The sequence below is a fragment of the Glycine soja genome, chromosome 7 (assembly GCF_004193775.1).
Source record: "Glycine soja cultivar W05 chromosome 7, ASM419377v2, whole genome shotgun sequence".
Classification (NCBI taxonomy): domain Eukaryota; kingdom Viridiplantae; phylum Streptophyta; class Magnoliopsida; order Fabales; family Fabaceae; genus Glycine; species Glycine soja.
Window position 1 is genome coordinate 28,975,461 of NC_041008.1, and position 17,475 is coordinate 28,992,935.

Below are 17,475 nucleotides of genomic sequence, written 5' to 3' on the forward strand. Positions count from 1 at the left end.
GGTTCAAGAACATGAACAAGAAATTTGAACCATAGAAAATCAAATCTAGTTTCTATAGCAAGTTTAATCGTTGGAAACTCTAAAGAATCATGTTAACAACATTTAGAACAACAAATTGAGGAGATACATGGAGAAAAATGAAGAAACAACAATGGAAGAGAAGGTAAAGAAAAAAAATTAATGGAGGTTTAAGGAACACCTACTTGAAGCTCTTGTGCTCTGATTACCACTTGATGGAAGCTTGCTTGTGGAGCTTCTATGGAGGCTGGATCTTTGAGCTTCAATGAGGTCCTTTAATGGTGATTTTCCACCATGGAGATGCAGCGGAAGACAAAGGAGAAGAGGTAAGAGGCGGCGCCATCCACTAGGGAATAAGCCATGGAAGAAGGAGTTTCACCACCAAGATGAGCCTTGGATAAGAAGCTTGGAGAGGATGCTTCAATGGAGGAAAAGAAAGAGGGAGAGAAAGAGAGAGGGGGGAGCACCAAATTGAAGGAAGAAAAAGGGAGAGAAGTTGAACTTTGAGTTGTGTCTCACAAGACTCTCATTCATCAAAGTTACAACAAGTGTTACACATGCTTCTATTTATAGACTAGGTAGCTTCCTTGAGAAGCTTTCTTGAGAAAACTTCCTTGAGAAGCTTCTTTGAGAAAACTTCCTTGAGAAGCTTCTTTGAGAAAACTTCCTTGAGAAGCTAGAGCATAGCTACACACACCTCTCTCATAACTAAGCTCACCTCCTTGAGAAGCTTCCTTAAGAAGATTCCTAAAGAAGCTAGAGCTTAGCTACACATACCTCTCTAATAGCTAAGCTCACCTCCTTGAGATGAGAAGGTAGAACTTAGCTACACACCCCCTATAATTGCTAAGCTCACCCCCATGACAAAAAACATGAAAATACAAAAAAAAGTTCTTACTACAAAGACTACTCAAAATGCCCCAAAATACAAGGCGAAAACCCTATACTACTAGAATGGCCAAAATACAAGGCGAAAACGAAGGAAAAACCTATTCTAATATTTACAAAGATAAGCGGGCTTATACTTAGCCCATGGGCTCGAAATCTACCCTAAGGCTCATGAGAACCCTAGGGCCTTCCCTTGGATCTCTAGCCCAATCTACTTGGAGTCTTCTACCCAATGCCCTTGCGGGATAGGATTGCATCAAACTTTACATGACTGATTCATGTAGCAGTCAGGCAAATCCATACAAATATTAATAAATCAAAATTTTATGACCTTATCGATAAGGACATGGAAAAGGCCATAGTAATTACTCCTAAACCAGTTTCAAAATATTTACGCAGTGTATGAAGGCAACGCAAATGCTGAGCTTGAGACATTAAAATCTGCATAAATAATGAACACGACAAGAAAACAAGTGTACATATACACTATAAACTCTTTAGTATTCACTCTTGTCAAGTCCATCCCTTCATGGGTCTTGGGATCACTCTCATTGTAATTTTGCACATAAATGAAAAACTTGCGTGCTCGGCATTTTTCAAATAGCCCCATAAGTGGAGACTTCAAGGCCTCCATGTTGTTTGTGGGCACCTTATGAACTTGCACCAACGCACAAGCAAAACAATTAATTAAGACATCTAACATCTAAACCAAAAGAAACCTTTAGTTAAGATAAATGAGTAACAGCAACACACAAACATACCTTTCCTTTATTAAACACAAAGCTCCCATGCATAGCTTTGAAAGAGAGATACTTAGTAACATTGGTATGTATGAGAACCCACACCAAATTGCCATTAGCCATAATAAACTAGAAGAAAAAATGAACAAATAATGTCACACAAATTAAGAAAGATCATATCATACGCTACATCAAGTAAATATATATATATATATATATATATATATATATATATATATATATATCTATATATATATATATATATATATATAATATCCATCACGATTTAGCATACTAAAATAAAAATAGTGAAATAAATTATAAGACCTTAGGGTTCATATCGATGTTATAGTCCTTGCTAGCGCCCAAATGTGAAGGAGGCTTGTCATCTCCCCTGAATCTCTTCCAAAGTTGAAGAAGAGAACAGAGAAATCATCATTTCGTAGTTCAAACTTCAATAATAACAAATATTTATTTTATTTTATTTCTTTTGCAGAAATGAAAGATAAGAAAGAAATTATGAAAAAAGACCTGAATAACATTGAGTGAAGTGGATTCTCCTCCGTAATAGTCATTCTTGTCCATGTTCAGAACCTGAATCGAACAACAAATAGGAATTAACATGCGAGAATTGGATCTATTGAAAAGAAAATTAAAGAAATAGGAAACTGATGAGTACCTTGAGGCCATCGACAGAGAGAAGACCGCTGAGAATGCACTCCTTGAGACCCGTGCCCAACACGATCACATCGCACCCCTCATCCATGTTCGATCAATCTCGATGTCACTGAAAATGGGGTTTAGGGTTTACAAAATGAGAAGATGGGAACAACAACTCGAGTTTGATTTCACATCCGAAAATCATTTTTCAATGAATAAAATAATTAAAAATGACTTGAGTCAAAGACGGTTTTTATAAAACCTCCTTTGTAATGTTAACATCAAAGGTAGTTTTATAAAAACCGCCATTAACGGCGTAATATAGTTGGCATTAATTGCAAAAATGCCACTGCATAATGTACTAAATCGATTTTTTGATAACCGACGTAGATACCGCGATGTGGAAAGACACTTTTGTAGTAGTGATAGCTGGGATTTTACGATTTTCGTAGTCCCAAACATGCTTGTACACTGATATAGAAAAAGAATTTAAGATCGGTTAAGAAAGACATTTAACATCGATTTTAAATCATTGTTGAAACGAGCGATGTTAAAAGTGTCTTACTTTCAACATTAGTTTTAAAATCGATGTTAAAATCAAATATTTGTTGAAGAAGAAACCAATGTAAATTTCATTAATTTACCCCCAAATTTCAAACCCTAACATAACCTCGCGATCTTGCACTCGGTGCATTCGCCAAGACTCAAGTTGTAGCCGCACCTACTGTTGGAGACTTAGATTGGGCGTTTCTTGAGAATAATAGTTTCCATCGAGTCTCAACTATGGATGGCTTCAAAGTGCAGCATGAAATTATGGAACTTCAAGGATCTATACACATCATGGTGCGACATTGGAGAAGAAGGTGTCACTGATTGGAGATGGAGTATCGAACAATCCTCAAGTTTCATGAACAAGGAAGAAACCGCAGTTCAATTTTCTCATCCTTGGTTCGAATGAGTCCAACTCATGAAGTGCTTACTTGACAAGGGATACTTCTATCATGAAGAGGGAAAAATGTTCCGCAGTGCTAGTATGGAAGTAAAGGATTACAATGTCATTAGAACCATGTGCACCAACAATGTGAAATATACATTTTAAAATAAAGAGTTACTTGGATTTCTTATCCACATGATATAATCTATTTGATGTCACTACTACAAAAGTTATTTATTACGATGCACCAACAAGAATGGTCGGTAGAAAAACGTCGTAGAATCTTAATATTGTAAGTTCAAGGACAATTATTTAAAAACCCGTCTTTGAATTGTTATGTTTTCTTCTCTCTCTTATCTTATCTTCTTGGGGTACTACATTGACCCTTCATATTTTCCTCTCTCTCATTGTTTCCTTTTGTATCTTCCTTTTTCTTTGTAGCTTTCTCTCTTTGGCAGAGGACGACATGGGTGGATGTGGACCCAACCCAATTCAGAGGAGCCAGAAGCGGGGGTGTTGTAGGTGAAGAGCCTTCACTCGCGAGACACACTCGAACTCCTCAACACATGAGGTCACGTACGTGAGGTATGGCGAGACGAGCACGTGGCGATGGTGCTTCAGGAGGCGGAGTGTGAAGTTGCGCCTCTCCTTAAGCTAGTCCTGCATAGTGTCCATGTGGTGCATCTAGACGATGCGGTGGCCGCGGAAGGCGTCGTGGACGGTGTGGTTCAACCCAACGGTGAAGGAGATGCGGTTCAATGACAGCAAGCGAGAGAGAGTTAATCGGCGGCACGCGACAATGAGGGAGTAGTTCACGGCGTTGAGGTAAAGGTCCTTGAGGTCAACGCCGCAGTAGTCATTGAACTCAAGAATCTCGAAATATGAATACAGAGAAAGTAGATCTTGCAGAGATTCGTATAGAGAATGAGACAATGAGAGAAGCTGCAATGGAAGAGCGTTATGGAGAACGGTAAACAACCCTAACGGAGACCACATTTGTGATAATATCTCCATTTCTGTGTGTTTTGGTGTTTTGGTTTGATTGAGAATTTGTTCATGGAAATTGGAATTAAAGGGTTTGGGTTTTTAGGGTTCTTATAGAAAAAGCATTGGGTTGTGCATATGATATTGTAGAGTAGGCAAAAGTTAAAGGTAAAGATGATGATGAAGCCGACCACTTTGCTTTATGCTTTACGCTTTTTGCCTTTGAGGTTATACATAAATTTCCATGGGTATAGAATCTCAGATAAATGCAGATTTTTGTTTGCCAAAGGTCACATCTTTTATTTACCATATTATTCAGTCCATCGTGTTTAATTTAAAGGTTAAAGATATGGCTTGTTGCTCATGTAAGTTCAATTGTTCAAAGGGAAGATTGAACCAAATAAGCTATATAAATGATATGGCTTGTTACGCTTGTAGCTTCTGAATGTTCAAGTGTTCAATTAATCTTATATTAGGTGTACAGTCCTTAAAAATTATGTTAAGAAGAATGGAATGAAATAAAATGAAATAGAAAAAAAATGTTCATTCTAAAGTTTATATGTGATGGTGAAAATGAACAAAATCTTTATTGTTTCTTAATTTTAAAATTTATTGTGTAAGTGCTAATATTTATTGGTGGGTTGTGTGCTTTTACTCTTTTCCTTTCAATTTTATTTGGTTAATCTGTGTGTGGCTCTACTGTTCCGCTCCCCACTGTTAGGAGATATTGGGGTTATTAGTCTTATTGTCCAAATTAAAGGCTTGGTGGGCTTGTACTAATGGTACTAGTACTGGATGTAAATTTATTTGTAAATAGGAATATTAGTTTATGTTATGGTATTGCTACAATGATTTTCTAAATCTCTCACATCATGCTTTTCGTTTCAGACTTCAATCATTTCACCGGATTCAACCGCTCGCCATCACACTGTCTAGGAACCGCAACCGCAATGCATTTCAGAATTATTTTCTTTTTTAATTTTTTTTTGTATAAGCATGTTTTTTGATCTGTTTTTCTATGTTAGATTTGGAGGAGAAGATTGGCGGCGACATTGGCGATTTTTAAGAAGCGATGTTTGGCAATCCGAAGTTTGCAACAGATTCTGAAACCTCGCTCTCACTGGAAACTCGCCAATTTTTAAGTTCACATGTGCTCCTCGCTGCGTATTTCCTTAATATATTCTTGTTCTTGTTGTACATGCAATTTGCTTTTATTTATCGCTTAGAGAAAAAATTACACACACACATGTAAAATAAAAAATAAGCTGGAGAATTCTCAATGATCTGGGTTTTTTTTCCTATTTTATTGGGTTTTTGTGCTTCTGAGATGTTGGTATTCTTTAACTTCTGCCAAGAGTAGTTTTTTGTGATTTTGGCTCCAACTTTATAGTATATTTTAAAGGTTGGAGTTATGCGAGTGACCAAAAGATGTTTCAATTGGCAGAGGGGGAAGAACAAGTCTGACTTTTTAGCTTTTTTTTTGGTGCGTTAGTTTTTATGGTTTCATGTTGGCAATGGAGAAAGATGGACCTCTAGTTTTTTATCTTTGCATTTACTACTGTAATCTAAAGTTCTATAACATATAAGTAAGACTTTTGTTGTATGATTGACATTATCATGGCCTTAAGAACTTTACAAAGTCTGTCCAGGAACTCATTACCCGATTGTAGAAGATTGATGGTGATAATTACCCTGAGGTGTGTTGTCTTGTTCCCTGAAACTGCTTGATGCTTCTTTGGAAACTTTACTCAGGTTGTTGGAAACAAGTATCAAAGCAAATTGCTTATAGTTATGGATGCCAGGTACTTAATGGCTCCATTTTTTATATGTTTATATTAATCTCTGCATGTTACAATTTTTATATTTTTGTTTTTCTTTTCCATTGACTAATGCTTTGTAATTTTATGCACTGCTACAATTTACATGATCCTTTTAAATGCCTAATATATTATTTTGCACATGATGAAATGAGTTGCTAGAATTTCTGGGAGGTACCTGCACTTGTGATACTCCTGATGGCTATGCAAATGCTATCTCAGAATTGATTTTTTCTGCAGTTTTTGGTTTGCCCTATTATTCTGCTTATGCTTCGAAATTATTGATCACAAGCAGAGCCTTGATTCCTATGGAACAAAATGTTAGAAGTGCTCATAGATAACAAGGTAGGTTTGTGACAATTTTATATTTATCTGTTTAATTTCTTTAGTTCTTATGCATTTTTATATTACTAACCAATAAGTGTGCAATCCTGTGCTTTCCAACAGCTTGAACCATACTTGCTCCCTGTAGTCCCTGAAGAGGTGAGTACACAATTGACATTTACCATATCCATAACTTCAAATTATCTTAGACACAAAAATTAGTTATCTTAATAAACAGTACTTGATCTTCCACAAGATAAGGAAATCAAGTTTTCTCAACTAAAATTTGGATTAGTTTTTTTGTGAGCCAGAATGCTAAACATATACACTCATAATGCTGTGGGGTTTAATTGGTGATAGATATTTTCCTGAAGGCATTAACGTATACTTTGACAATGTTGGGGGAGACATGCTTGAGGCAGCCCTTCTTAACATGAGAAGGCGTGGTCGAATTATGGTGGCTGTAATGATATCACAGTATGAATCATACTGTGAATATCATATACAAGCAGATCAAAGTAGAAGCCTTCACAGTGTATGATTACTATCACCTCTATCCTAAATTCTTGGATATTGTTTTGCCTTATATTAGGGAAGGGAAGATAACATACGTTGAAGACATAGCTAAGGGTCTTAAGAACGATCCAGCTACACCAGAAGCAATGTTCAAAGGCCGTAGTGCTGGCAAACAAGAACGGTCCCAGAGAACTGTTGAAAGGTTTGACTTTTTAGTTTTTTTTGGTTTATTGTTTGGTTCTCCAGAGATTGAAAGCAGAATCCATTTACGCATGATTCTTGGAGAATTATCATTGGTAGTTATCCACCAGTATTGAAAGCAGCATGTTGAAAAACTATGAATTTTATTTATTTATTTATTATTGAACAGGTATACAAATGGAGATGGTTTTTAATGCATTTATGATAGCTTAAGCATTTTGGATAACTGTTAATTTCTACATTGTTATAAATTTTTAATCAACGCCCAGTTGGATTGAGTTTCAGCTGCTTGCATATAAATATGATGAAGTTTATTTATTGAGTTTCTTAGCACTATGTGAAACAGATTGTTAACTCATATTCACTTCTACATGTTCTATTAGAGTTCATCTTCTGAAAGTCCTAGAGACACGTAAGTCAGCATTGCAGAAAAGCAAGGCATGGCATTTGCTCGTGCTGTTACTGCTGGTTTTGAAATTGACTATATATCGCCTTTGATGTCATTTGCTGAATGCTTTGGTGCATCTCGCATGAAGTAAGAAAACTTTTTTTTCATAGACCATTATGACCTTGGATATTTGTTGAAGTGTTGGGTTCCTCACCCATCAACCTATGGCCTGGACAATCTTGCTTATGCTATTTTTTGTTACATGTCAGGGATGCACGCACAAAATTCAGGAATCTTTGGAGAAGAAAACATGAAACTGGATAATGGCTTGAAATTGAAGCTGCTGAAACGGTGTCCAATCGCTCAGACTTGGAGATGGAAGAAATTAATGATTCTGAGCAGCTTGATCAAATTCTTGTTCATGCCTAGCAAAAGTCACAGCCTATCCTCATTGATTGGTTGGTACTTCTCTCTCTCTCCATCTTTTGAATAACTTTTTTCTTTTATAATTACACACTAACTAAATAGAAATTATTTTAAATGTAAAATTTTAATAATTCACACTCTGTATACATTCTTCTTTGTTGAATTCAATTTTAGATTTGTTTGATTTTCATCGTACCCATATTGCAGTTAATTTCACCTATCATTATGCATATTCACTCCAATTAATAGTTCTAAAGTATGTTTAAAATATGAGGTGATATTACCATTTTTTTCTCTTCTTTATCCTATTCTGGCTGGCTGTAAATATTAAATAGAGGATAATGTGCAGAGCGGTGCAGTCACTGTAGCTAGATATTTTGAACATATGATTGGTGGTGGGATATTTTGGGAACTCGACTATCATAAATTCGTAATGTCTTGGGATTTGTTTGCCAGTTAAATACACGTTGTCTAATTATTACTATAAATAATGTATATAATTAATTCAAATGAATAAGTAGAAAATGTAAATAACTCAGATTTTAAAAATTAGAAATATTTATTTCTTGAAATTAAGTATTTGAGTTAAAAAAAATTAAAGTAAAATTCAAAGATTAAAAGTAATTGTTTTAACAAAGCAGATTTTCGGGAGGGAAAAAACGAAATTTCAACTTAAAAGTATTGTTGGTCAGAGAGCTGCTATTTTATGCACTTCAAGTAAGTTCTATGGACTGACGTTTGATGTATGACATTTTATAAATTACATTGTACTCAAAATCTAGTATGTATCTAATAGTGTTGATAAGTTTGGATTATTGGTCTCTGTATTTTATCATTTACTTAAATATTGAGTAAATGCAGTTACCTTATAATAAAAAAATTTTGTAATAACTTTTTTTTTCCATGAAATTATCTTAGGAATTTTTAATTTGTCAATCTCTTATTTTTATTTAATCTATCATGATTGTAATTAATATTTATTTATTTTTTAAATAAATTTTAATATTAATATTAATTACAATCATGCTAATAAATATTATTTTTAATTATTCATATTTTTTATGATTGGATATCGTTTAGAAAAAATATCAATAATTAAAAATAATCTGTATTTTAAGGATGGTGCTTACATAAGCACCGTCTTAGAAAGGTAGCTTTCAAGGATGGTGCTTACCTAAACATCGTCTTAGAAAACAAGCTTTCAAGGACGGTGCTTAAGTAAACACCGTCTTAGAAAGGTAGTTTTCAAAAACGATGCTTACGTAGGCACATTGTTCATCACCTTCCCACACAGTTCTTTTGTCTTAAATTTACAAACACTTAAATCAAAGGGGAAGTGATATATCGGCAAGCGCACCGGGTCACCAAGTATTTAAAATTAAAACAGAATGATTCAAGTATCAAACACAGGAAACTTGTTTATTAGACAAAGCTTTGTTCAATAATCAGGCATTTTGTTGACAGAAAATAATAATTGTGAATTGAAGTAAGAGTATGATATATCCTAATTAGAAAAAAATAGTAAACGCAAGCAATTAAAAGTGACAGCAATGGTTTAACAACGTTGGGTCTTTCTAATAAACGAGTTGATGCATATAAAGATATTTCTCTAATTAAGAATGCTCTTGTGTTCTATGCTCAAGACTAAAGTACTAAACCTTGATCCCTCGTAAGTTCAGACTAATTTAAACCAAGCTTCGTCCTCAAATCCTCTTGTTGGACTAGGCTTAATTTAAACAGCATTATAATCACAGTATAATTAAAAACTAAAAAAACCTGCAATCTATCCCTAGCAATGCAGTTATCTAGCCTTGCTCTATCAAGATCTAAGGAAATAGTACACTTTCCAGTGCTAAAGTTCCTAACAGTACACACCAATGTGTGATCAGACCAAAAGCATGCAACAATGAAGCATCGATAGAAGCAATGAACACATAAAACACACTTAATTAGATATGAAAAATGTTTACGTCAACTGTTCATAAGAAATCCCCAACTAGGGTTTTAGCAAGCCATAACAAGGAGGCCTTTTCTACAATTAGATAGAGAATATAGAGAAATTGCTGCTTACACAGGAAGGGGGATCCCTCCTCCTCTTCTTGGCACCTCACAATCATTCAAACACTCTCTAATCTTGCTCAAAGATGAACCCTAGGCTCCTTGCTGTGCTGCCTCTCCTCTACTATCTTCAGAGCTCACTCTCCAAGGTCTCTGTGTAAAATTTTGTGCAAGAGTGTAATAATTTCGGTCTTACCCTAATTCTGATAATTCAGGCTTTAAATAGGCTCTGAAATTGCGCCGTCGCGCTTAGCGCCACTATCGTGCTTAGCACGAGTAAGTGGATTTGGACTTGGCGCCAATGTTGCGCTAAGCTTGGCAAGAGACGGACGACTCGCTTGGTGAGCTGATCTCGCGCTTAGCGTGCTTCTTCGATTTAGGTGCTCTTCCAGATTCCTTCTTCACGCTAAGTGTGTTGAAGCTACGCTTAGCGATGGATACGCGCTAAGCCCATTGAGTTCGCTTAGCGCGAAAGCCACTTTGGCACTTCAAGAAATTAGCTCCATTTTACCTGAAATTGTACGTATTTTAACATTAATTCCAATAAAAGAGACCCTAATGACAGAGATCAAAACACAACAAAGTTTATTTACAATTCCTACAAAAGAACTATAAATTGGGGAAAACTATACATATTTTGCAAAAGTTTTCTATACAAAAGTTAGTCGTATAAGACGATTAACACACCGCCTTAGAAAGGTAGTTTTCTAAAACGGTGCTTATGTAAGCACCGTCCTTGAAAGTTGCCGGTTTTCTAAAACGGTGTCTTCTTATCCGTCGTTGAAAGTGTTAACTTTCAACGACATTAGATTCTACGACGATCAACAACCATCGTTGTATGTTGTTTTCGACCGTTGTAGAAAATCATTTTTTTGGTAGTGTGTTTAGTTATTCGTTGGTTTGTTTTGTTTGTACAAAGGTTTGGCTGTGATTTAGAACTCTGTGACAAATTGTGATATCCAATTAGACACAAACTTAGGCTTGATTTATACCATTTTTATATTCCATATTTTAGTTTCTACCTTCATGGAAACTTATTTTTACTATTATGAAGCAATGGAGTATAGCTCCTTGTTATTGGGGAAATCCATCTCAATTACTTAGTATGAAGCATATAGGTTTTGTATCTTTCTTTACGCAGTTGTAAGCTTAACTTTGAACTTGTATAATTTAAGATTCAATTTCTTCTCTTTAGGCCTAGGTATTGAGTTGTATGGTTTATGACTTTTTTTCCTGCACTCTCGGATAGTGTTGCACATACTGTTTCCTTGGAGGTGTAATCGTTTCAAGCACATCTTGTACTCTATAATGATATTTTATTGTTGATAAGAAAACTGTTGAGAAAAATGTTCCTTTGTTAGAAATATCAAGTATGGTTGTTGATAAGTGTCATATTTTGGTTATTTTTTAATTTAAAATGTTAAGCACTTATCTTTCTTTTGTAATAGTTTTCTTATAAACTTTCCTTAAATCTGGTTGTTATATATATTATACATTTATTAATGTTGTTGCTTAAATATGAAAGATCCATCCATGATTTTGTAGGTTTTGATGGTTGTTTTTTGAATCCAAAAACCAAGTGAAAAGAAAGGGCAAAATGATCATTTTTCCTAGATTTCAGGCATCCATTCGCCCATGCTAGCAACTAGCTCGTTTGGGCTAATCAAATTTCTTCAGACTTAAGCAACCAACTCACTTGGGTGAGTTATAGCTCGCTTGGGAGAATTTATGCCTTCATCACTAAGTAACAAATTTTCTTGGGCGAGCTACAGTTCGCCTGGCGAATTTGTCTACACCTCTTGAATTTTTTTCTATAAATAGCCATGCAAATGAAGAAGAAAGGGACATCCAAAAGCAGAAAGAAAATGTGAGAAGCTAAGGAAGTGAAGAAGAAAATGGAAAATGAAGCCCGGGCGCTACAAAGTTGTGACCATGGATCGCATCCTTTGTCATTTCTCTTGTTAGTCTTGTGTTCTATGCAATGATCAGTTAGTTTTTCCAAAGGATTGGATGCAATCTTTGTACCCTTATGTATCTCTTTTGATATTATATATATGTATGAATTTTTCTACTCATTATTGGTGATTTCATTCTGTTCGTAATACTTGATTCTATTTGATCACTAGTTTCATGAAATTATATTTTAAGTTTGACTGGGAAGTACTCTTAGAATTTGAACTAAATGATTTTACTCTTTATGTTACGTTGCTAGGAATAGAGCATAACGTTTTGATTGCAAATAGCACGAGATTATGATTGTAATGCTAAGATATTTACTTCATATGCGAGGGATCGATATTCGGTAAATATTCTTAGGATTCTTTAGTGCGAGGAATCGACTCGGGGTAACTTAATGTATGCATCAGTAATTTTAGAAAATTTTCATATATGTTAATCTTAGTAGGATACTGAGGGTATGAACAGTGAAGTCTAATCATACGTTTTCTTGAATTAATTAATTTTGTTATTATTGTTTCTGTAAGCTTACATGTTTCTAACGCACTAAATTCTGTTATTTTCATTATTTGTATTATTTCTATAATTTCCAATATTTTGTTACTTTAAGTTAGATTTCATTAGCTAGACAAACCCATGATAAATTCGATTAAATTTGTACATAACTATTAAATTGATAACCTTTATCCGAATGAATTAAGTAACTTAAGTCCTTGTGGAGACGATCTCTTTTTATAAATTTGTAACCTGCGACGACAATTGGTACGCTTTCCAAAAGTCTAACACTTGTGTACTAACAATGTTATTATATTTAATGCATGGAGTTCATCTAGAACCAAGGTGCCCTTATAAATGTCACTTCCAATAACCATATCGAGGCAAGTATATCTATGGACTTGCTCGAATCTTGTGCTGCCACTGAATTTCATTTTCACAAAGTCTATTCCACTACTAAGATTCACAATGTTATTATGTTAATTTTTTTTCATTGTAATGGGTCAATATGTTTATATTATCATGTTTAAGTTTAGTTTATTAGGAAAAATTATTGTCCTAAAGAAATTTCACATTTAGGATTGGGACATAGACAAGAAACAATTTTCTAATGTGTACATAGCTAAAGAAGAAATCACTTCCTTTATAGTCATTCTGCCTCTATGCAATTAGTACGTCTAATTTGGAACAAGCTATGAAGTAAAGCTTTGTAAGTTATGAGCATGTAATTGTGTTGGTAGGAACATTTGACATTCAAATTCTAATGGTAATATTTCAGTTATGGAGCTTGATCAAGAACCATCATGGCATTTGGTTCAAATGAGATACACCATACCTCTCTCAACTTCCTATGGTGAGATATATATTGTAGCCTTGTTTCTTTTTTCTTTCACATGTAGGGTATGACAATGGAGAACTCTTTATTTGGACCATCCTTCTCTAAATATTGGAAATGGTTCAACATCTGAATCTAGGCTTTTGATACAAGAAGCTTGTAAGCCATTCAACATTTTTTTCATATTTTGGTTTGATTAAAAGTGCTTGTTTCTATTTCATGCAGAGGCTTTTCAAGAAAGAAAACAAGAAATTGCAACCACTACTAGAGGTAATGTTTCAATCAACCTTATAATATAATTATATGGATTTTGAGTGTCTCGTCTATTTTTGTTAGCATTTTTAAGTTGTTAACATTTTATGTAAGGAAAGCCATATTGTAGCAAAGAGTAAAGTATATTTAGCTTGAAAGAAATTTCTATATTATATGCTTGTGATGCATGCTCTTAGTAAGATTACTTTCATGATAAATCCTCCTACATTTGATATAAGAAATTATAAACAAGAGTAGTTTTGACCTCTCTGATTTAGTGCTTTGACTGACCTTTTTGCATTTGTCCAGTCAAGGCAAGGAGGATGCAAACTCCAAACTTAAAAACCGAAGGAAGATTCAACTCTCATGAAGTCTATCACTATAAATTTGAATTTAAAAATTATATATTCTTGTCCTTACTCTAGAGTTTGATTTGTTCCACAAACTTTTACTCCAGGAATGAGTCGGATTTGGTCACTAACCCACCTAGTAAAATGGAGGATAGAGAAAATTCTTTATGTTTTATGTTTCAATTAATTTTAAAACTAAATAAAATATCCATTATTGAAACAATATATTGTAAGCATGGACTGCAAGACCTTTTTTCTGCCAATTTTACTTTGCTAGACATTTCTAATGATGATATATTTAATTTGATAAAAATCTATGTTGCTGTCGTCCGAATCTATTGCGCGTCTAATAACAACTTCCCAGATTTTTTTGGCACGCCTATAGTAGAATGACAGTTCGTCTCCATGGCTAAAATCACCTTCTTGAAGGAATTTATACCAAGGCTGAATGATATACTTATCACCAATCTCCTTGTCAAGCACGATTACATTCCATTGTAGTGGAGGTCCGAATCTTCTGAGGATTGTCATGTGGTCACCACAGTGGATTAGACATTTTGTGACAGAGGGTGGAAGTTGCTATAGGGAAAAAAAAAGTTAGGCATTGAAATTAATATTTGTATAGAAGATATAAATGGATATGAATATTTTACCAGTGGATATGGTGCCCCTAGCATTGATTGGGTGATTTCAAAGGTCCAAATATGTTTCCTTGAGACGCGACATCTTTTGCATGTCTGCTGGTGTAATGGTGGAGTGAAGTGGAGGTCAAATTTTGAGTGGTGGTCACAGGCTAGGAAATTTATGATTATTGATTCATAAATCTGCAATTCTGTCATTAATGTTGTTAGGCCATCAGCAAAGAAAAGTTTGCCCTTGTGTTGCCTGACTCGAATTTCATAGCTGGCCCCATCATATTTAAACTCAACGAATTCTAGATAATCTGGTTCCCATTGTCGCTGATAAAAAGCTAGTATCTCTATGGCGTCCTACAAGGAAAAAAAAAACTGTTTTAAAAAGGAAAGACAATATGAAAAGCAGGAAAGGCAAAAGTATGGAAATAGCATTTGATTTTACTTTGTCACAATGGAACGCAACTTTAAATTGCAATATTAATGGATGTCTGATAGCAGGGAATCTCAACTACAGTGCAATGAAAAAAAAAAGAGGAGTTACCATTTAAAGAACATGTATATGACCAATTCGATTGGGACAACATAATACGAAGCAAGGTGACAAAATTAATGTCTGCAGCCCTAAATTGGGGTGTTGCTGCAATGTAGTAGTAATTGGATTTAAGAGTTCTAAATTAGGATAATCAAAATAACATAAGAGAAGATGCATATAATATAACACCTAAGAAGTTGAATCCAAGACATGAAAATAAGCAATATAGAACATGCGTAATTCATGCAGAGTAACGAAAGTAAAAGATCAAACCATGGGTCAAGGGATCAAAGCATTGATTAAATGGAAGAAAGTTTGAGAGGACAAAATCAGCATTATGAAAAGAACATAACAGAGGATGTATATAACCCAACAACTCAGAAGCTTAATACAATACTTGGAAATAATGGTAATAGAACCCAACAAAATGCAATAGACACTAAAAAGTTTTAACTTAATGTTCTTTCTGTTTTGTTTAGGCTGCACCATAATGGAATAGGATACTGATAGGCTGTTTTTTGCGTACATGAATAGTTGAAATGTTATTGTAGATGACATGCTAGCTAGGGTCCATTGACAGTGGCAATATAGTAGCATCAGTTTAAATTATTGGATAATTTTCACTACTCGTTAGCAATGAACAAAACTAAATTAATATTTAAAGAATTTAATAGTGTTGGTGGTGTTAAAGAACGCTTATTTCTTACTATCTATTTAAGAATACAGTATCAGAACCATTGGAACATGGTTTTGAATTAGTATCAACAAAATGTCAAAATAGAACATGCATTGCCTAAAAAGACAACATGCATGCAAAAAGTGTGAGGGGCAAAAATGTGGATTTAAACATTGCTAATATCTAAATTGTAAGGTAGATGATAACGTAGTATGTAAGAAACCTAAGACAATGGGTGGAAATAAACGAAATAGAAGGCGGGAAAAATGGATTAGGGGTTTGGCACATGAAAGAAGGTTGAGTGAGACAATCATGAATTCAAAGCTAGAATTGTTGAATATGTCTGTCCTAAATTGCATATGCAAAAGTCACAAATACAGATGACAAGATGTTCAATTTTGGTTCGGGATATCGATGAAAAATGTAAGCAAAGGCAAGGAAAAAATCACGAAATGAATACACATCAAGTGAGGTATTCGGTTTAGACTTACCTTGCTTGAGGCAATTGATGAAGCAGAACTCATGGTGGCAGTCGCGTTGAGAGAATGATTTCCTTAGAGTTGAAGTGGAGGTGGTAGAAAAAGGAAGCGTGGTTTGATGGTGTGAGGTAGTGGGTGATAGAAGGGTTATTGCTTTTTGGAGGCTGTAACTGGCGGCAAGTTAAGTGGTTTGGGAACTGTGGAGTATTGAATGCTACATCTAAAGATTTGATGTGAATGGGTGGAATAATGAGTATGAAGGTCCGTGGTGGTGGAGGCAGGTGAAGAGGTTTTTTGATTGCTGAATATAACAAAGATTTTGACACAACTTTTTTATTGTTATAAATACAATTTCCATTATCAAATGAATGACTGTCTAATGCTGAAATGGGTAATGATTTGGGAGACATAACATTTTGTATGAGCAATTGATCATCTAACAAAAGAGAAATGGTTCTACTAAAAGAGTAATAATAAGTGTATTATCCTATGAAAAGAGCCACAATAACATATAGAGTTCATTTGCTGAATGGTAGTATTTAAACTGAGATAAGTATTTTAGTTTTTTTTTTTTGTGCAATTCATGAAAGAAATGGTTAATTTGGAGTTTATGAAAAGGGATGGAAATTTAAAATGCAGCAAATAAGAAAATGTACTTCATAACGAAAGAGTGGTTATTTGAAGTTCATGAATTATAGATTGGCTCATTTGATGATGTTTTAACTATATATAAGAGATCATATGAGTAAGAAGCAAATACAATTGTGCATACAATTAAATTTGGAATCACTAATAAATTGGATTAACCTTTTAATATTTGTAAAGACCTCTTTGAAAACCCCATTGGTGGTTGAAGTCATTTTTTCTTTGTTGTGATCATGTATTAAAATTCGAAGTCCTTTCTTTGACTTGACCCTTGATAGTGCAACATATAATTGGCCATGTGAAAAAACATGTTTTGCCAAGTAAGGTCCAACTGAAGATAGGGATTGTCCTTGGGATTTGTTAATTGTCATTGCATAAGAAAGCATTATTGGAAATTGTCTCCTCAATAGCTTAAAAGGCCATGGTGACTGTGAAGGCGACATAGACATTCGTGGGATATAAACATGATCTCCGATATTTTCCCAAAAATTATGTCAGCTGCAATAACATGTTTTGCTAGCCTTGTGACAATTAACCTAGTACCATTACACAACCCTTGAGTTTGGTCTAAGTTCCTTAATACCATTATAGGTGTTCCAATTTTGAGTTTAAGACAATGATTTGGTAAGCCAGATGTTGTCAATGAATTAAGAAATTCAGTTGTGA

At 34.5% G+C, this 17,475-nt stretch overlaps 1 protein-coding gene and 2 long non-coding RNA genes across 6 annotated transcripts; 2 read left to right on the forward strand and 1 right to left on the reverse strand.

Annotated features, from left to right (window-relative positions):
- Positions 1 to 1,297: 1,297 nt before the first annotated feature.
- LOC114420555 (guanosine nucleotide diphosphate dissociation inhibitor 1-like) lies at positions 1,298 to 2,412 on the reverse strand. The gene is made up of 5 exons (XM_028386420.1): positions 2,326 to 2,412; positions 2,188 to 2,240; positions 1,974 to 2,067; positions 1,664 to 1,775; positions 1,298 to 1,563 (listed from the first exon to the last, which is right to left on the reverse strand). The coding sequence occupies exons 1-5, from the start codon at positions 2,410 to 2,412 to the stop codon at positions 1,298 to 1,300; spliced, it is 612 nt and encodes a 203-aa protein (XP_028242221.1).
- Positions 2,413 to 3,701: 1,289 nt separating this feature from the next.
- On the forward strand, positions 3,702 to 12,044 carry LOC114419249. Of its 4 annotated transcripts, none has more exons than XR_003668212.1 (8): positions 3,702 to 4,210; positions 5,113 to 6,026; positions 6,282 to 6,386; positions 6,489 to 6,524; positions 6,958 to 7,083; positions 7,466 to 7,617; positions 7,740 to 7,928; positions 11,500 to 12,044. It is a non-coding gene; the product is annotated as an uncharacterized LOC114419249 (long non-coding RNA). The 4 variants fall into 4 exon arrangements; XR_003668213.1 differs by lacking the exon at positions 3,702 to 4,210 and adding an exon at positions 4,847 to 5,006 and having other exon boundaries at positions 6,204 to 6,386; XR_003668214.1 differs by lacking the exons at positions 3,702 to 4,210; positions 11,500 to 12,044 and adding exons at positions 4,852 to 5,006; positions 8,538 to 8,735.
- Positions 12,045 to 13,182: 1,138 nt separating this feature from the next.
- On the forward strand, positions 13,183 to 14,047 carry LOC114418119. Its single transcript, XR_003667981.1, has 3 exons — positions 13,183 to 13,258; positions 13,466 to 13,510; positions 13,802 to 14,047. It is a non-coding gene; the product is annotated as an uncharacterized LOC114418119 (long non-coding RNA).
- Positions 14,048 to 17,475: the final 3,428 nt, after the last annotated feature.

Coding starts and splice junctions, on each gene's coding strand:
- LOC114420555 (XM_028386420.1), bottom strand. CDS start 2,412: ATGGATGAGGGGTGCGATGTGATCGTGTTGGGCACGGGTCTCAAGGAG. Junction 2,068..2,187: donor GGAGAATCCACTTCACTCAA/TGTTATTCAGGT, acceptor ATTTCTCTGTTC/TCTTCTTCAACTTTGGAAGA. Junction 1,564..1,663: donor GTTTAATAAAGGAAAGGTAT/GTTTGTGTGTTG, acceptor CGTTGGTGCAAG/TTCATAAGGTGCCCACAAAC.